This window comes from Ochotona princeps, chromosome 12, assembly GCF_030435755.1.
Source record: "Ochotona princeps isolate mOchPri1 chromosome 12, mOchPri1.hap1, whole genome shotgun sequence".
Taxonomy (NCBI): domain Eukaryota; kingdom Metazoa; phylum Chordata; class Mammalia; order Lagomorpha; family Ochotonidae; genus Ochotona; species Ochotona princeps.
Window position 1 is genome coordinate 28,399,716 of NC_080843.1, and position 21,211 is coordinate 28,420,926.

The following is a 21,211-nucleotide window of genomic DNA, read 5'->3' on the forward strand; positions in this document are numbered from 1 at the left end:
CATTTTGAGATCCTGGTGGATGTCAAGGCAAGGACTTTGGCAACTAGGGTACTATGCTGGGCCCAAGTCCCATAATCCTTAAAAATAACTGTTCCAAATTAGTTTCATCCAAGATTTCAACCTGTTAAATGCTGCTCCAGAAGCTTAGCAATGATACAGAATGTTAATCATTCATGCTGGATAATTATTCTTCCTTAAAAATATTTTACAAATAGTTCTAACGGGCCCGGTGGCATGGCCTAGCGGCTAAAGTCCTCGCCTTGAACGCCCCGGGATCCCATATGGACGCCGGTTCTAATCCCCGCGGCTCCACTTCCCATCCAGCTCCCTGCTTGTGGCCTGGGAAAGCAGTTGAGGACGGCCCAATGCATTGGACCCTGCACCTGTGTGGGAGACCCGGAAGAGGTTCCTGGTTCCCGGCTTCGGATCAGCGCGCACCGGCCCGTTGCAGCTCACTTGGGGAGTGAAACATCGGATGGAAGATCTTCCTCTCTGTCTCTCCTCCTCTGTATATCTGACTCTGTAATAAAATAAATAAATCTTTAAAAACAAAACAAAACAAACAAAAAACAAATAGTTCTAACACAGTTGATCTTAGCCAAAAAGCTGAGAAGCAAATAGTTCTAACGCATGTGACCAAAGTTTCAATACTGACACATACAGAATGGCCTTCATTTAAAAGTAATAATCTTCTTGTGTGGTACATGCTGAAACATAAACACGCTGCTAACAAAAATATAAAGGCAAAATGACTTTGCCTTTCCACAAAACTTTTCTTTGCTAGGTCTCTAAGCATAGCCACATGGCGTTCTTTTAGCAAAGACAAGGCACACGTAAGATATTAGCAAGAAAGGCACAAAATGATAAAAAATGCTACACGCTAGGGGAAAGATTATGAGTGTGTGAGCTGTCCAGAAGTACATCACTACAGCTCTTCTACACACTTAACAGGAGAAAGAAGACAGGAGCAAAATGCAGGAATGTAGAACTACACAATACTGTCGCCTGGTTCTTGCCCAATGTAACCAGTCAGGAAACATTCGGCACATCTACTTCAATCAAAATGGTTACACTGAAATTTTGGTAAGAGGGAATTAAAAAGATGTCATCACAAACAAGTAGTTATATGCCTCTAAAGAAACAGTCTTTTGGGAAACTACCATGCCTTCTAAAACACTAAGTAGAAGAAATATTTCAAAAGGAAATGAAATGAAGGATCATCTTATCGTTCCATAGTCTCCTTAAAAAAATCTCCTCGAAACCAAAAGTTCCTTCAAAGATAACAATGTTAATTTTCATCTGTGTTTGTGAAAAATAACGTAAATCTTGCCTGGACGTTACGTATTTTTCATACATCTCTTCTCTAGCCTTCTTGGTTTCCTCCAATTGAGCCTGCAGTCGCTCAAGGCGATCCTCTTCGTGGGCACAGCGGACACTGAGCTCCATGTTTTGGCGGTTGAGGTATTCTTTATCCTTCTGCAGTAAAGTCACCGTCTGCTGTAAGGTGACCACCTAGCAGACACAGAGGCAGATGGTGAGCAGTGCCCCGAGCAGTGCTGACTCCTCTTCCAGGCTGACTGTACTCATTTCTTTCATCTTGCTTTCATTCACCACATAAAATTTTTTTCTTTAAGCAAGGGCTAATTCCTACCCTGCAATTTTGCACCCAAAAGGAGCTACTGAAACTTTTCGCCTTTTTGGCAACTGCATCAAAAAGGAAGAGTCCCTCCCACAATTTCACCCTGGGCTATTTTCCACTAATATTAGTGTACAATAGAATCCTCCGGATTCTGTTTATAAGCTTACCTCTTTTGATAGTTCACTTCTTTCTTTAGCTTGAGTTATGTGAGAGGCTTCAAGTATTTCATGTTTCCTCCTAACCTCCATCACCTCCTGTTCAAGCGCATCACGTTCACTATTAAAACACAAGTGAAATCCACATATAAATTTTCCAGCTCCTATTCCGGGGAGGACACTAGAATGCTGGACTCCACATCAGGAGCCTCAGCAGTCACCAGCCCTGGGGATGTGTTGTGGGCTGTGGAGCTGATTTACATTGCTTTAGCTGAGCACTCAGTAATAAGGCCTAAGGCAGTAGCACCTGGCCTTTGCAGACTCATTGGCGTCCTATTGTCCTGTTAATGGACTTGGGGGGAAGAGGAGATAATATGTAACAAAGAGGCTTAGGAGCAGCCGGCTCCCAGCACTTCTACCACCACCATGGTCTCCGTGTGTCACTGCTTTTCACTTGGACATTCGCCGTGCCTACTATGCCAGCTCAGCGGAAGAATTCTAATCTGTCCAGGCATTTTCGTTATTGTGAGACTGGCTTTTTTACTCAATGTGAACTTGGAGGTTAATGTCAATGATAATGTCTTACAAAAGGGCCTTCTATTATTCCTACTGTTTTGGGTGTCCCCATTGACCTTATGCTAATCAAGGGACCTGTGTTTAGGGTTTCATCCTTTCCTTAATCTTTAGGTTCTCCTTTTTCTTTGTGATACAAGATTAGGTTGTAGGATAAGAATTGTAGCAGGAATTTCTATTGTTTTTGGATAAAGCAGATGGCATGGTTGTCCTTAGAAACACCCACTTAACCATGACGTGGAAAGTATGAGCCAGATTTTGACTGGTTCTGTATAAATAAAGCGGACAGCTTTGCTGCGTCGTCCACTATCATCATGGAAACCTAGTGGTCAGTCTCTTTCTTTCTGCGCCTCATCCACGCACCCTTCCCGAGTTCCGAAACCCAGGCTGGAGCTGGACTCCGGCAGGGATGCAGTCTTCAGCACCGAATATCTGCTAGTCAAACTTAGAAGGACTTCTCTCTTGAGATACTGTTTAATAAATATCAATTTACTTTTAAAACTGAAACCAGTAAATGTGAATGCTTTCTAAAGGGTTTTTATTTTTTGGTATTTTTTTCACTACTCATCCTCAATCTTATCTCTAAGCCAAACTTTTCCAGAACGGAACCATAGCTGCAGGCTTTTGGTTCAAGTAGGGTCAAGGATCCGTCCCAGTTTAATGTCAAGATTACAGAGTAAATACACAGGCAGGTACGCTTGTGCATACTTCATTCACAAACTGCTTCTGGTGACTCTGGTTTTAACCTGCACTTTCAGACTAGCTCTCATGCTACAACAGTACAACCAAAACTGGACAAACACCTACACAGACATCTTAAACAGCAGAAAAGCAGATTTGCTAACTTAATTTTTGCAGTCAGAAGCACTGCCTTTGTGCTGTAGTTCAATGACCAAAGTGGTATTAAAAGTTGCTTTTCCGTAAGATTTTCAATAACTCATTTACAAAGTTTGTTTTCTTTTTTCCTGTTAACAAAGTGTTACATTTATTAAATAAAACTGAGCAAAATACAAGATAAAAAATAGTAGCCACCCATAATTAACTAAACACAGCTGATTAATACTTGAAACATCTCACTGAAAGTACTTTGTGTTTTCATTCTCGTAATTATCCCGTTCCTTTGCTATGTTTATGTATTAAAAAGTAAAATGCACAAGAATTTATAATTAACCTACAATTTACATTTGTCTACACTTGTATTAAAATTTTTTTTCTTTTTCAAGATTTATTTTATCATTGTTTTTTGAAACTGGAAAGGCAGATATACAGAGAAGGAGAAACAGAAAGATTTTCAGCCTGCTGGTTCACTCCTTAAGTGGCCACAATGAGCAGAGCTGAAGTGATCCAAAGCCATGAGCCTGGAGTCAGGAGCCATGGGCTTCTTATGGGTCTGTCACACTGGTGCAGGGTTCCAAGGCCTTGGGTCATCCTCTACTGCTTTCCCAGGCCACAAGCAGGGAGCTGGATGGGAAGTGGGACAGCCGGGATTAGAACCGGTGCCCATATGGTATCCCAGTGGATGCAAGGCAAGGATTTAGCCACTAGGCTATCATGCTGGGCCCCCTTTTCTTTTCAAGATGTATTTATTTATTTAAAAGTCAGAATTACACAGAGAGAAACAAAGATATTTTATCCACTGTTACTTTCCAAATGGCCATAAGAGCTGGAGTCAAGAGCTTCTTCCATGTCTCTCCCATGTGCGTACAGGAGCCCAGGCACTTGGCCATCTCCTGCTGCTTTCCCCAGGCTGTGAGCAGGAAGCTGGATCCGGAGTAGAGCAGCCAGGACTCACACGGGTGCTCATATGGGACCCCAGCATTGCAGGCTGTCACTTTATCCACTACACCACAATGCTCCAGCCCCATGGTTTGATTGTTAAGATAAAACATGCAAACTTGATGTCCTTTCTATTTTCCCTCTCTATTCCTCTACTCTCTAGTTACAAAAATGAATTTAGCATGTTTTCATAGTCTGATTTTAAAAACACTTCATGCATAAATTGTGAACACTATCATTTACTCTGTAATATTTGCTAAATATTACAATATTTTGTCTTCCTTATGGTGATACACATGAATGAACATGTGTACACACGCACATATACAGACATTAATACTACATGCACTCCAATTCAATCATGTGCACTCTTCCTCCTCGATTTAAGGCTTACATGCACATCTGAGGTCAATTCATCAATAAATACCTGTGTGAAGATCCTAAGATGAAAGATATCTTCTAAATCCACAGTGTAACTACCAAATCAGGAGATTTATTACTCAGATTGTTACCTAACACAGTTTTACTTTGTCAATTGTTCCAAAAATGTTCCTTGTGACGATGTTTCCTTGACATAGGGTCTGTTTTTTCTGTGCTGCGTCGCGATGCCACGTCTGAGTCTCCTTTGCCTTGGAGAGGCCCCTGAGCGCTTCCCTGGCTACCAAGGCACTGACTTCAGATACAGCACAGGCCAACTATACTATGGAACAGCTGTAAGTCTCATGAGTGACGGTTCCTGATGACTGGAACTGAAACACACTGGGCAGGGATGCTGTAGAAGTGATACACCTGTAGAACATCATATGAATATTCAGCTCAGCTCTGGCCGTTGTGGGAAGTGAGCTAGTGTTTACTCAATCTTTCTGTGTCTCTCCTCAGTAAAGTTGCCTTTCCAATTAAAAAAAAATTAAATATTTTTATTTTACTTTTATTGGAAAGTCAGATATACAGAGAGGAGGAGAGACGGAGAGGAAGATCTGTCTGCTGATTCACTCCCAGGAGCTGGGCGTCTCTTCCTGGTCTCCCACACGGGTGCAGGGTCCCAAGGCTTTGTGCCATCCCTGACTGCTTTCTCAGGCCACAAACAGGGAGCTGGATGGGAGCAGGGCATGCAAGACGAGGACTTTAGCCAACAGGCTACCATGCCAGGCCCCCCAAAATTGCTTTTTAAAAATTACAATTTACATTTCATTTTGCTGCTGAAAAGCACTTGAATTCTTTTTAATACTAATTAACACTTATAATCACCTCACATTTGGAGTGTCTTTTCTCCCTTAGTTTACTTAGTATTCTTGTTTCCTACATATTTTTTTCTTAATACACTCTAATGAGCCAAGCATAGGGGTCACAACCGGCCTTTCCTGGCCCACTGCTAGAACATGAAGCTGCGTACCATGCATTTGGATCAAGCCCGTTGTTCTTGCTCGGTTACTATTACAGAAAATGAAAATATGCAAGTATATAAAAATAGGGATGACACAATGAACACCCACTCTCCTACTACCCCCACTTCAATCATTTTTAACTCCTGAGTCATCTTCCTTTCTCCTTCATTCATGGCCTCTCTGGATTACTTTAGTGACTAAGTTTTTTAATTTTCTCCTTTCATATTTTATCTTACCATTTTACAGCTGTATAGTAGAAGGTTAGGCATCAAAATACCATCTTACCATCACAAACTACTTCATTTTATGTGCTTTTTGTTTGTAAAGATTTATTTGTTTTTATTAAAAAGGCAGGTTTACAGAGAGAAGGAGAAACAGAGAGAAAGATATTTCATCTGCTGGTTCACTCCCCAAATATCCAAATGGCGAATCCAAAGCCTGGAACTTTTCGGGTCTCCCACGGGGTACAGGAGTCCAAGGCTTTGGGCTGTCCTCAACTGCCTTCCCAGGCCACAAGCAGGGAGCTGGATGGGAACTGGAGCAGCTGGCACATGAACTGGCACTTACATTAGATCTAGGCACTTGCAAGGTGAGAATTCACCAATTGAGCCATGTAGCCAAACGCTCAATTTTCTGTTTATTTGAAAGGCAGAGTGACAAAGAGAGCAGCTGAAGAGAAAGAGAGAGATCTTTCACCTGTTGATTCATTCCCCAGATGGCCAGGTGAGGGCCACAGGAAACGGTCTATGTGGACTCAAAGGTATCCAGCATTTCAGCTACCTCCTGTATCCCTTCCAGTCACACTCGCAGGTGGCTGCATGGAAAGCAGAACAGTGGAGGACCAGTGGAAGAATTTTTTGAAGTACTGTAAAATACAAACTGTATGTGTGTGTGTGTGTGTGTGTGTGTGTACGTGAAGACTTCCACAAATATTTCGCTATCTGATCTTAGCATATATAATGCAGTTATTTGTATTTGCACCATCTCACAGAGGAAAAAACAGGCTCAGAATGAAGAGTTATCTAGGGATATAAAGCTAAGTAGTGGTTCACTAAATTACTGTATAAATAACAGACAAGTATATTCCAGTTAAATAAATATACTTGGCATGGTTATTCAACAGTAACATACTGAGAAATATACAGTCTCAGATTCTTTTCAATGCTTTTTGCAAGAAAGTGACAGCTGGGGTCAGTTTTTGTGGTCTATTGGACTGAGCGGCCCTCTGTGACGTTAGCAACCCACAGAGGTGCCAGTCCAAGTCCCAGCTCTCTAATACATCTGGAAGCAGCAGTAGATGGCCCAACCCTGGCTGTGGTGGCCATTTGGAGAGTCAACCAACAGACCGACGATGTTGCTGTCTCTCCCTCTCTATAACTTCAAATAAATAATAAATAAAAAAAAAAAAAACCCACAAGATTTCAAGTGACTTTCCTGAATGCTACATGTCAGAACAACTGCTGTGCCATTCTACCCACTCACCTCTTGACTTTCTCATAGTTCTCCTGCCGGTAGTCACCCGGCTGAATTAGCTGTTTGGTGTCTGCTAATTCCAAGGCTAAACGTTGACATCTAATCTGAAGTTCAGAATAGTTTTTCCGATCTTCCTCACAAGTCTATAAATTAAAGAAATAACAGAGTTAACTCAATTGTGCTTAGTCGCGAATGGCCTCGAAATTGAACCAACCAAAAAAATCTTCAATGTTTCTATTCAATAATTTTTCTCTACTCAAAGAGAATATTAATTTCTATTTATTAATTTACTCAAAGATGATTTGAAATGTACATAGTGTTTTGTAAATTTCTCTTATTGCTAACTCTGTTGTTCTGGTTATTACGCTACAATGTAAGATGACAATTTTAAATGACACTATCAACACTGAGTTACCAACGACAGAAATGAATACACAGTTGTTGTTCTTCAGGAACTAACAATGCAGAGATAAGGCGCCAGATGAATACCAGTACTCAGAATGAAAGAACACAGTAAATACAATAGAGATTAACCAGACAGTTGTAAAGGCGGTGTTCAGTCAATACGAGTTGTGTGATCCGCCAAGCGTTATCCACCTCCCCCTCTCCTTCCCTGTCCCCACATGAGCAGCACAGGAAAAAAGACTGCTGACATCCAGAAAGACATCGAACGCTTTAGTTTCCTTCTGTATATTTCAGTATTTACCTCATGGGTTCTTGTGTAGGTCATATCAAATAATCCACTGTAAAGTGCTTATCAACATAGCTGACATGGAGTAAATGCTCATTAATTCTAACAGGGTTACAATGCTTCCTCTTTTGTTTGGTTCGCACAGACTGTAGTCACACTGACAGCTCACTGTTGCCAGGAGTGCTCAGTAAGAAACCATAAGAGCTGAGATTCTGCCAGTCAAGTTTGATAAAAACAAAACTAGGGGAGGTGTCTAGAAGACATTGGTGAGAGAAAGATTTAAGAGTGACAACTAAGGGACTGGCATTGGTACTGGAGTGGGATAAACCACAGCCTACCATGCAGGCACCTCATATGAGAACCAGCTGGAGTCTTGGCTGCTCCACTTCCAACCCAGCTCCCTGCTGACGTTCCTGGGAACACAGCAGACGGGACAGTCCCAGAGCCTGGGCCTCTGTCCCCATGGTGGAGTTCCGGGCTCTAGACTTTAGCCTGATCCAGTCCCAGCTGTGGCAGCCAGTGGGGAATAAACCAACAGATGAAACACCTTGTCACCCTCACCATCTCCTTAACTTTTTCCAAACAAATCAAATAAGTATTTTTTTAAAAAGAGCGACAATATGATGGAAGAGGAAGTAAATGAGCTTGGAAAGAAGCAGCTAACAGAATAAATTGTATGGAATGATTTTTTAAAAATACCAGAAGCAGATGATCGAGAAACATGGAAATAAAGTAAGTAGTACATTCTGTAGATTTAACTGAACTGATAACTTCCCGAGTGAACAGGCTCTAGGTAACAAGGTGGGTGGTCCATGACAGAGTGTAGAGGGGCAATCACCAGACATGAGAATGCTGTACATGAACAACCCAGGCAGCAGGTGAAGCGGAAAAGAAACTGAAATCTAGAGCAGGGATTCCACTAAACAAAAAGAATGTCATCAGGCCATCCAAATGATGGTTGTAAGGCAGCTGACATGCATGCTCAAAAGCAGGGATTCTGTGTAAGGGTGTAAGTGCCAAGACCTAAAACACAAAGATTGGTGCCAGCGTGGTGGCTCAACAAGCTAGCTCTCTGCCTGCAATGCTGACTTCGCGTACTGGTGCTGGTTCTAGTCCTGTGTGCTTCATTTCCCACCTGGCTCCTTTATGGCCTGGGAGAGCAGCAGAGGACAGCTCAAGTCCTTGGGCCTCTGACCCACGTGGGAGACCTAGGGGAAGTTCCTGGCTGCTTGTCCAGCTGTTGCGGCCATTTGGGGACTGTCCCAACGGATGCAAGATCTCTCTGTAAATTTATGTTTCCAATAAAAACAAATCTTTAAAAATAAAAAAGTACATGTGTTTATACATATTTACGCACATTTGATATGTGTATCTATGTTTGCATATATCATGTGTGCAGATAAATTTTAGGTGTATAAACAACACATGTGCAAGTATGAATGTAAGCAGATATTTAGCTCAGGAGTACATATATTCTACCAGCAGATTCTGTATGACTTCTCAATGGAAAAATCTCTCCTTAAAAAATAAAAAAAAAACTCTTGCTTTTATGTTTTGAAAACCAAAAACCTTCTTACAACTACTGAAGTAGAGGAAGATATAGCAATAAACAGGAAAAGCAGCCTCCTCTCTCAATAAGACAAATCCTATGAATGAATAAAACTTCGTAGTTAAGCGTAAAGGTAGCAGAAGACTGTTGTATCTTTTCTCTGGGAGGACTCGCAGGGTTAGACGCCCATCTTGTATTTTCTCATTCCACCTGTTTGGTAATCTTAGGAAATATATGGCACACATTATGAGCAGACATTACGTGCCTCCCATAGCATGCAAAAAAATAGGGGTATTTTCGACAATCCTAGGACTTAGTACTGTGCCTGTAACGTAAAAGGTTTACAATTAGTGTCCATGGAAATGGAGGCGGAGAAGATGACATTAACTACCCTGAAGCAAATGAAGCAAACATCTACCCTTTCAAAAGAAAGCAGACAAATTTCCAGTCACCAGTGCTAACAGAACATTTCTACCTAATGGTAAATGGGTTAATAAACCAAGTCTCAATTTCCTTTTCCTATTAAAAAAATCAAAACAAAACAAAGTCACACTGGGAAATGAAGGTGATCCGAGCCACTGAGAAGGTTTCAGTTGTTGCCTGTCTTCCAGAATGTGGGATGGAAGTCACTGTTTGGACTGTCACAGCGAACGTTGTCTCTTCACTCCCCTAAGTTATTTATATGAAGAAATCACACATTTGTGAGTACAATGGCATGTTTCCTCGTCTATAACCATTTTCCCTATACTCACACACAACTTAGCAGCTGCTTAAAAACAGGTCCTATCTCTGTGCCCTCAGGAACACGTAATGTGCGTTACAACGACAAGTCTGCAGGATGGGCCGACGGTGAGTAAGGGGCACATCGTACACCAAAATTAATAAGTACTTTACAAATTATTACTTTCTAATTGAAATTAAAGATTATCCTTATCTACAAATGAAACATGACCTCTGAAACACCACCATCTTATGCCGAATTTCCTTAGAGATTTTGAGGAAGTCAGCACGTGGGGGGCCTTCTCTTTCTTGACCTGGGTGGTCACTCACTGGAGGGAGGGGCACACTTGGGGAAAAACCCACCAAGCTACACAGCGACAACTTCTTCATACAAAATACTTTTCTTAAACACCAAAATCAAGGGGCTCTTGTTAGTCCTTGTTCACAACTAAGCTCTTTTCAGGATAAGTCTGCCGCAATACGCCAAAATACCAGACACAGCAAGGCACCTAGGAAGTCCTCTATTCCAGCAGGATAGGGACAGGAGTAGAGGCAGAGGGGGAGAGAAGGGGGCTTCTGCCACGGTGGCAGGAGGGGGCTGCGAGGGAGAGGGGGAGGAGAGGCAAGCCAAAGGAGGACAGAGGACAGTTGGGCAGGGAAAGAGCAGCTCATGGAGGGAACAGGCACGGCCGGAGGGCGCCTTCATTGTGGCGGGGGCGGGCATCAGGGGGCTGTGAGAGACTGGTGGAGAGGAATGTTAGGGCTGCATGGGATCAGGGGAGGGGCCATGAGAGGCTGGTGGAGAGGGCTGTCATTTACAGTGCCATGAGGCTACAGTGCATTGGTGGGAACAGGGTTACAAAGTTACAGCACATTGGCAGACAACAAAACGAACCTGAAGACACATGCAGACCTAAGGGAAGCAGATATTTAAAATAGCATGGAGGGCCCGGCGGCGTGGTCTAGCGGCTAATGTCCTCGCCTTGAACGCCCCGGGATCCCATATGGGCGCCGGTTCTAATCCCAGCAGCTCCACTTCCCATCCAGCTCCCTGCTTGTGGCCTGGGAAAGCAGTCGAGGACGGCCCAATGCATTAGGACCCTGCACCCGCGTGGGAGACCTGGAGGAGGTTCCTGGTTCCCGGCATCTGATTGGTGCGCACCGGCCCGTTGCGGCTCACTTGGGGAGTGAATCATCAGACGGAGGATCTTCCTCTCTGTCTCTCCTCCTCTCTGTATATCTGACTCTGTAATAAAATAAATAAATCTTTAAAAAAACAAAAAATAGCATGGAGTCCCAGATGGCAGGGGCCTTCAGGCAGGATGGTCAAGTCACTCCTCACAGCTTGCTAGCATTGCAGTGCAGGGGTTATAATTGACACTGGTGACATCAGCGTCTCACATGGGTGCCGCTTCCTGTCTCAGCTGCTCCATTTCCGATCCAGCTCCCTGCTAATGGCCTGGGAAAGCAGTGGAAGACAGCCTAAGTGACTGGGTTCCTGTCAGTCACGCATGGGAGAACTTAATGAAGGTCTTGGCTCCTGGCTTCAGACTGGCCCAGCTCCGGCCACTGAGGACATCTGGGGAATAAACTAATGGATGGCAGCGCTCGCGCGCTCGCTCGCTCGCTCTCTCTCTCTCTCTCTCTCACACACAAGTGCGTGTGAGACTCCCTCTCTCACTGAATTTCTTTCAAATGAATAAACCCACAAATCTTTGAAAAAACAAAACAAGAGGTTTAGATATGGGAAATATTAGGAACACAACCATGTGTATTAGGAGGGGGCAGAGTCCACGCGTGCCACAGCAAGCAGGAACTCAGCAGGCAGGGGGTGGGGGGCAGTGCGGTAAATGGAGTGACACCTGTACACATCGTCTGGCAGACCACGGGGCAGTAAGGCCTCAGTTACACAACCTCTTAGCTAAGTCACCAACCACCAGCCCTTTCCTTTTGTAATGAGAGGAGAGACTTCTTTCCACTCGCTTCCCAACAACAGAGCATTTCAAGAGATAAAAGATGCCCTGGAGATAAGCTACTACATCTCTTTGTTTTCAAGATAAGACAATAACATAGAAAGCTTAAATGATTTGTCAGGAGTCCACAGAGCTGGCAGACAGAGCTAGAACAGAGGTCCAAGTTCTTACATAGGTCCTGTCTTTTGTAATTTAAGTTCTTGTTCTGAGGATCTGTTTTGTGAGAAATGTACCACAATTGATCAGAGCTGAATACTCTTCTTTACTGCTCAAGCCCCGAGCCTTAAAGAACTTTACCTATCAATTTCACAGATTTAGAAACAGTATACGTATAAATCAAAGTTAATTTTGGGTTCTCCGCCTTTAAAACAATTATTATAATTATCCCCTAAACACATATTTTTAAAAAATCATGACAAGGTAATATTGAATCTGTTTCCACAAGACATAAAAAGTATTTAAAGATACAATTAGGTACTTTTTTAAAAAGTCGGCAGCTGCCTAATGTATTTTTAACTATCATTTAAACTTTTGTCTCTCAAACCATGTAAACTGAGAAGAAAATGGCAACTTGTGAAAACAAATGTTTACTCAGTGAAGTCTCTCCTGCCCCTGGAGAGCGAACAGCTAAGGCAGTCAGGAGCTGGGTAGTTCTCATCAGCAGTTGACACTGGTTAGTAAGGCAGATCAGGAGGGATAGGAAATGGCCTGGCTAGCTGTGCTGGGAAAGTGAGAACTCAAGCCTCAGAATTCCCCAAAGTCACATGATCAATAATCCAGTCACTGTGGGTAAATGTGAAAAGAGAGCGCTAATTACGTTCAGTGGCTACAGTCCGTCCCATTTGTCTGCGGCCAGACACTGTTCTCTGTCCTGAAGATTGCCCAAAGTCAATTATTATTCTAAATTCTGGCTTCTAACGACACCGCAAGTCTTAACAGTCAGCTATGGGTTAGAATGAAAACAAAGAAATTGTTATCTTCGACAGCATGCTAATTTCTCAGTTATATCTACTTGAATAAATGTGAGTTCAAAATATCTTAGGAGAAAAGGGAAAAACGGGGGAAAATGCTTAAATAATGGACGGGATGAATGGCAGTGTTCACCCCTCACGGTGGAGTCTAACCTACAAGATGGGGGTCAAATGGTGCTCTGCCACGCAGCGCTCTGCAAGCCGGCCCACTGCACTTAGCGCTCCTCCAGAAAGTGAGCACATGAACTGATTCACTGGCTCCTGTATTTTTATGCATCAAAAATCATGCTAAGCATTAGACTGTTATTTTACTTAGTCGGGTGAATAGCAGAGCAACAGAGACTTCACTCCCCAAATGGCTGAAACCTTCAGGGCTGGGGTGTCTTCCGCTGCTTGCTCAGTTGCATTAGCAAGAAGCTGGAAGGGAGTCGAGCGGCTGGAACTGAACAGGCACTGTAAAATCCTATGTGGGTGTCCCAAGCCGCAGCTTAACTGGCTGAGCCGTAACAGAATTCCTTGCTCCTGTTTCAAGCAGATCCCACTGTTACAAAACGCTGTTGCTGTGTGAAGAGGCCATTCTTACAGTGAAATGATTTGGCAAACAAATTGGGAGTGTTGGCCTTTCAAAAAATACTGACTCAAATATGGCTCAGCCAATAAATTCAAACCATAATATTTACAAGACAAAGTTGCTAAATTATCTCAAGGTTTCAAAGAAAGAATTTAAACGAGTCAAGGCAAAAAAAGTAGGAAGATAAGGACTGAAAGTATAAACAAATGTGAACTGGAAGGTACAAAAGAATTAGGCTGATCAATCAGAGGCAAAATCAAACGATTTTCCTGCTCTTTTAAGCAAGGGGACTGCACACTGATAACAGTCTTCCCATGACTGAATCATCTCCTTTCCTGGGTCTCCTTGGGGGCTTGGGCCTAGGACCCTACAGAGACAGAACCGGCTTAGCGTCCTAAATCCCCACAGCAAATGGGCAAGGCCAGTTCTAACTTTTGGGTATCAACAGCTAGACAGGATAAAAAGAAATCTCTGGAAACAATATTCCTTGAAATTTGTAAAAACCTACCTAACAGATATGCTCACTAGTAAAACATCTCCTTTTCCTGCAAATAAAATTAACTGGATCCCTAGTATCTGCATATTTAAGATAAGCCCCAGGGTAATCTTGCCCAAGTTTTCTCACTACAGGCATTTCTAAACAAGGAAGTTACCTTGAACAAAACAATGTCACTGCTTCCTAGTTACCAAAGTTCTTGTCAGAGAAAAATATTTCACCACATCCTCACGAAATTTTAGTTAACAGCAAACTCACTAGTGGCTTACACAGGTATTATCATATACATAGGTTAACATTTCTTTTTTCTTTGAAATTTAAGAAGCAACTGAGCTAGTCTGAGCACAGGTTAACAGCTGCGCAGGGCTTAGCTGATGATCTGGATCTGACACTACCCTGCTGCAAGGAAAATTTGCAAGTAAGAAAGGAAGTATCTGTCACACACTTTACGGAGGTCAAAGAAAACGGAAGATTCAGTCATCCTGGTGCAAAACCTTCTTGAAATGCACCCAAATGCAGGTCTTCAAAAATTCATGGACATACATATTATGAAAATTATGTATGGATTTCAATTTTTTGCAAGAAAATGAATTTATTTTTTTAATTCAAGTTTTCTACAAAGTTTCTGAGGAAGCCTCACAGAAAACAGTTCAATATAGGCTATAACTTGACTTTTTAGCTCTGCTTTCCACTGCTAGTAGTATCTAGATATTACTGCCATATAATTAAGGATCAAGAAAAAATTATAAAAGAAAAACTGCAGGAATCCATTAAAATTAGCTCTTGGAAAAGTGACTTTTTTAAAGGTCAAGAACCATATTCGATTAAGTTTCTGAAGCTGCTCTACATTACACCTGCATGAACAACATGAACAAAATCAGAGTCAAATTAACTACAGCTGTGTGGGTTTGATATCACTGAATGCTTCTGAGTGGGCATAATTCTGAATTATAAAAATTGAGACTTGATATTAATATTAAACTATCAGAGAAAAATGTGTTTTTGTAATTTTTCTCCCATAGATCTATTGAATTTTACTAGCAAAGACAGTGTTTGATTAGTTGTAGCCAGATGATTCGAAATAATAAATAAAAATAGGGTAATGACACAAAGTCAAATACAGAGTAGAAAAATAGATGGTCATATACTGCCACCATGTGGTTAAAGAAATCATGACATTTTAGCTAAGAGTCGGCCATAAGCCCGGAAGCAGCAGAGGGCCCTGGCCCTGGGTCCCTGCATCCATGCCCCAGGCCAGGAGACGCACTCTGCTGCCGGCACTGAGTCAGCTCAGGGCTGGCCTTGGGGGTCAATCAGTGCATTGCAGACCTTTCTCTCCTTTCCTCCTCTTTTCTTTCTAAAAGTCTGCCTTTCAAACGAAAATAAATTGTTTTTAACAAATCTCATATGTAAATAACAAATATTTTGGTTTTTATAAAATCTCTTGGAGTTCTCACTATTACTGTCAGTTTTCAGCCACGTACATCTATTGGCTACTGCTTCTATATTTCCATTAGTTTGCTCTGTTTTAGGAAACAGTACCGTACTCTATCTGTCCTGAGTTTTTCTTTTTTAATTCAGTGCTCAGCCTAAATGTACTATGCTCAATTTCATTTTTCTGAGCTGTTCCTTTGAAATCCTCATCTTTTTTGGTATGAATACAAGTAATAATTTTCATTTTATTACGTCCAGAAGCAACTTTGAAGTTACTATTATTATAATGTTGTTTAGGACCTAAGTTGACATCCAAAAAATTCTATTTCCTCTGTTGGCAAAATTGTCTCCTCAACTATGAAATTTTAGTTTTATACCTGGACTTTCTAGTGTTATCACCAATTCAATAATTACTATTTACTAAGAACTGAAAGTAATGACAGTTTTCTGAAAACTACACTTTCTTTAAAGTCTGGTAATTTGCCTTGTTATGTTTTCCTTCACAGATTAACAGGCCATGTGTATCAGCACTGCTACAGATACACTTTTGTTAGAGTTCCTTTAAACCTCTGTCAGACTAATGGGTAAGAACACTATACTACTAGGGCCTGTTGCAGTAGCCTAGTGGCTAAAGTCCTCACTTAGTACAAGCCAGGATCCCATATGGACACCAGTTCTAATCTGACTGGTCCCTCTTCCCACCCAGCTCCCGTCTTGTGGCGTGGCAAGGCAGTAGAGGACAGCCCAAAGCCTTGGGACCCTGCACCCAAATGGAGACCTAGAATCGGCTCTTGGCTCCTGGCTTCAGGTCAGCTCAGTTCCCGCCATTGTGGCCAGTTGGGGAGTGAATTGGCAGACAGAAGATCTAAGTTTCCATAAAAAGAATGAGATACATATTTTTAAAATATTTTTTATGTAGCAACTTTTTTTCACTTTTTCATTTTTTCTGATACAGTTCCGTAGGCTCAGGGATTTCCCCTGCTCTACAGGAGCTTTACTGGGCTGTGATTACTCTGACATCTGCTGCGAATGGGAGAAAAGGCCAGTGGATGGACTGTTTTATCGCTTGTTTATATTTCTGCAAATGAAAGTCTTCTGCTTTTCACTTCTCGAAGTTTATTTAGTGGAGCATTAAGCCCTAACTGTAACATAAATTAAAGATATGTTATCTCAAAAGTGAAAGCAAGAATGAGGCAGAGACCAAGGGAAAAGGAGAGGGAGGATGGGAGAGTGAGAAGTGGAGAAGTGGGGCCCGGTGCAATAGCATAATGGTGAAAGTCCTTGCCTTGCACGTGCCGGGATCCCATATGGGCACCTGTTCTAATCCCGGCAGCTCCACTTCCCATCCAGCTCCCTGCTTGTGGCCTGGGAAGGCAGTCAAAGACGGCCCAAAGCCTTGGGACCCTGCACCCGTGTGGGAGACCTAGAAGAAGCTCCTGGCTCCTGGCTTCAGATTGACGCAGCACTGGCTGTGGCAGTCACTTGGGGAGTGAGTCATCAGACAGAAGATCTTCCTCTCTGTCTCTCCTCCTCTCTGTATATCCGCCTTTCCAATAAAAATAAATCTTAAAAAAAAGAACAAGTGGGGAAGTGGGAGGGCAAAAGGAGGAGAACATCACATTCCTTAACTGTTTCTATGAACTATAGTAAACCTGTGAAAAACTAAAATTAAGATGAAAGGCCCAGAGCAGTAGCCTAGTGTTAAATCCTCTCCTGATATATGCTGGGATCCCATATGCGTGCCGGTTTGTATCCTGGCTACTGGACTTCCACCCAGCTCCCTGCTTGTGTCCTGGGAAAGCAGTCGAGGATAGCCCAAAGCCTTGGGACCCTGCACCTGCATGGGAGACCCAGAAGAGGCTCCTGGCTTCAAATGAGCTGAGCTCTGGCTGTTGTGGCCACCTGGGGAGTGAACCAGCAGACGGAAGATCTTTCTGTTTCTCCTCCTATGTATCTGTCTTTCCAATAAAAAAAAAAATAAATCTTTAAATTTTTTCTTAAAATTCAAATTTTTAAAAAATTTCTTTCTATTGGAAAGTCAGATATACAGAGAGGAAGTGAGACAGGGAGAAAGATCTCCCATTCATTGATTCACCCCCCTAAGCGACCGCAGTGCCTGGAGCTGAGCCAATCTGAAGCCAGGAGCCCAGAGCCTCTACCAGGTCTCCCACGCGGGTGCTGGGTCCCAAGGCCTTGGGCTGTCCTCGACTGCTTTCCCAGGATACCAGCTAGATGGGAAGTGGGGCTGCCGGGACTAGAACCAGCACCCATGTGGGATCCCTGAGCGTTCAAGACAAGGACTTTAGCTGCTAGTCTATTGCATCGGGGCCCAAAATTAACAAATTCTTTAAAAATTTAAGATGGAAATGCTTAAGAGATGTGTTGCATAATGGTGTAAACATACTGACCACCGGGCCCGGCGGCATGGCCTAGCGGCTAAAGTCCTCGCCTTGAAAGCCCCGGGATCCCATATGGGCGCCGGTTCTAATCCCGGCAGCTCCACTTCCCATCCAGCTCCCTGCTTGTGGCCTGGGAAAGCAGTCGAGGACAGCCCAAAGCCTTGGGACCCTGCACCCGTGTGGGAGACCCGGAAGAAGTTCCTGGTTCCCGGCATCGGATTGGCGCGTACCGGCCCGTTGCGGCTCACTTGGGGAGTGACACATCGGATGGAAGATCTTCCTCTCTGTCTCTCCTTCTCTCTGTATATCCGGCTTTCCAATAATAATAAAATCTTTAAAAAAAAAAAAAAAAAAAACATACTGACCACCACCAAACTTTTATACTTAAAAATGACTGAAATGGGATTAATGTTATAGTTTTTACCATAATAAAAAAAGTCTGCCAATTTTTTAAAAGATTGATTTGTTTTTATTGGAAGGTTAGATACACAGAGAGGAGAAGAGAGAGAGGAAGATCTTCCGTCCGATGATTCACTCCCCAAGTGGCCATATTGGCTGGTGCCAAGCTAATCTGAACTCAGGAACCTTTTCCAGGGTTCCCACATGGGTGCAGGGTCCCAAGGCCTTGGGCCATCCTCTACTGCTTTCCCAGGCCACAAGCAGGGAGCTGGATGGGAAGTGGAGAAGCTGGGATACATACTAGTGCCCATACTGGATCCCAGCAGTTGCATGGCAAGGATTTAGTCCCTAGGCTACTGTGCTGGATCCTATAATCAACTTTGGATTCCAGTATTCTACCAGAACTATTTTTATTCTCAATGACTCTGTTAAAATACATGGTCAATTCTCAATCTTCAGCTAAGCAGACTCACCAAAAACATCCGAAACGGCTGAGCACCATTCCCTGACACACCTCTTCTTCTTGACTTACAGGAATGAAAGGCTCTGGTTCCCCTCTCACTGGTGATTCTCCCTCTTGGCTTCTCTCTAGTCTCCACACTCTCTACTTCAGTCAGCTCTTTATTTTTATGCTTAAGATTCCCAGGTGTGTATCTAGTTCAGATTTGCACATCCATAAAATTTACTGTATATCTAACAGATCTCTCAAGCAAAACATATCTAACACATGAATACTCTTTCGCACTAAAGCTATTACTATTTTTTCAAGATTTATCTGAAAGGGAGAGAAAAAAAAGAAATCTTCCATTTGCTGGTTTACTCTCCAAATGGCTGAAACCAGGAGCCAGCTTTGTTAGGGGCCTTCTTGTGGGTATCAGGGCCCAAGGATTTGGACCATCCTCGACTACTTTCCCAGGTACATTAGCAGGGAGCTGGATCCGAAATGGAGGAGCCACGATTCCAACTGGCATCCATATGGGACGCTGACACTACAGTCAGTGGCTCAACCTGTACAGCACAGTCCCTGCCAGCCCCACAATAAAGTCTTTTGTCTCATGACATAACTATCTCAATTCAGCGCAATTCCATCCGTCCAGTTATTCAGGCGCAAATCCCTGGAGGTCCTAGGCTTCTGCCTTTCTAAGTCCATCAGTTCATGAGGAACTTCTACTGGCCAGGTACCTAAAATCATGCCTGTCACATAACAGATACACAATCTGTATTTTATCAAACACATTTCATTCTTTGAATTACCGTGTAAGTAGGTGTTATCTATTATCATCCCCATTTTACTGATGGAGAACTTTTGAGACAGAAGCTTTTATTTTTTTCCTAAATCTCAGCTTATCAGATGGTTGTCAAGTTTCAGAGATGGTACTCAAACCCGAACCACTGAATTAGTATATACTATCACAACCGTACATTTAAGAAATCATTAAAACGTTAAATAAACCTCTATTATCAATATGCAACAAAATCTCTCAGAATGTTAAATATTACATTTATCATCACATCCTTACATAAAAGGTCTTTTAATGAAGCTACTGACTAGTGTTGGCTTGACTGGGTGAGACCTACTACTCTGCTTCTAACTCAGCTCCCTGTTACGGTGCATGGGAAAGCAGCTGAGGATGATACAAGTGCCTTGGCCCCTGACGCCCAGGTGGATGATACAGATGGAAGGCCACTCCTGGCTCTGTCCTGGCCCAGTCCTGGCTGCTGCACGCCTTGGGGAGCGAACCAGCAGATGGAGATTTCTCTGTCCTATGCCCCACACGGATTTGCTTTTCAAACAAAGAAAAAACTTTAAAAATACTGTTTACTTTTCCAGTATTTGAAAAGTTAACCTTGTTCTACATGCTTGAGAGAGCAAAAGAACCAGACGCGAACGGTGGCCCTAAGATAAAGGTAATCCTAATCTAAGCCATATCTTCTGAATTTGTACTTTCTGTTAGAGAAGACATTGCTTAAATTCTCTGTGATGTAATTCTTTGTTTATATCCCATTACTAAGTGCTCCATGATAGCACGAGTCAATCTACTATCTTTTTTTCTTAGCAGGCTAAAATTATAGGATAGAATTCTGGGATATTTGGTGAATGTTACAACCTACTTTTCTGTAAATGAGTTACAAGTATGATGACCATATAATTTATCATGTAGGTTGGGACACCTCTGAAAATTGTGCCGGGCCCTGTACTTGCTAGAACATACAAGAATCTGGTCTGAGAACACCTCAAAGTTTCTTTGGAGATCTCCCCAATCGAAATGCTCGACTCAGAACCCTAACCAAGACAAGACAGAAGATAGAACAGGTCAATCAACCATCTCAGCTATATGTTGGCAGTGAAATACTGGGCAAACGGAGACTCTATGATGGACTATGTCAATCAGTGGATTCTTCAAAGACCTCATTGTGCTTGGAGTGGCAAGACTGGCAGCGATTCATCAGTTATGAACTGGTGAACTATCGAAACCACTTGAGCAAGGACCTCGGAGCATGCCCTACATCCGGGACCTGGGGAGGGTGGGAAATTGGGTGGGCCTTCTCCCTTAATACCCTTGAAGGAAACAATTTGGAAATAATAGTCTTACCCACTTTCCTATAGCCCTTGAACATTTTTACCCTAATTAACTATGTAAAGATTGTCAAAAATAAAAGAAATAAAAAAAGGGAGTGTTGCTACTACTTATATATTGGGAACAATGGGGGCTGTTCAAAATAAATCAGAAACCTATCAGTCACCCCTAGCTAAAAGCCAAAGGGATTTTCCTTTTTATTCATGGCACCTGACAAAGAGACTCAGCAGATCCTGCCCTACATTTCTTACCTAAATTTCTTGAGAGACTAACACTACAAGTAGAGGCTTCAATTACTAAACAAACTCTGACACACAAATGGGTCATTTCAGTAGTTTCAAAGCAATTTTTAGAGGTCGCTATTATGAACTAAATAAAAGCAATGAATTATGAAAAACAAGGTATAAAAAATGCTCAACAATGGTTTA

At 42.5% G+C, this 21,211-nt stretch overlaps 1 protein-coding gene across 2 annotated transcripts in view; it reads right to left on the reverse strand.

Moving 5' to 3' along the window:
* The window catches only part of PIBF1 (progesterone immunomodulatory binding factor 1), a 202,887-nt gene that overhangs the window by 161,795 nt on the left and 19,881 nt on the right, over positions 1 to 21,211 (reverse strand). For both annotated transcript variants that reach the window (XM_058670663.1, XM_058670664.1), the window contains exons 6-8: positions 7,011 to 7,144; positions 1,807 to 1,915; positions 1,331 to 1,512 (exon numbers count right to left, since the gene is read on the reverse strand). In XM_058670663.1, coding sequence (XP_058526646.1) covers positions 1,331 to 1,512; positions 1,807 to 1,915; positions 7,011 to 7,144 — 425 coding nt within the window. The remainder of the gene's footprint in view (positions 1 to 1,330; positions 1,513 to 1,806; positions 1,916 to 7,010; positions 7,145 to 21,211) is intronic.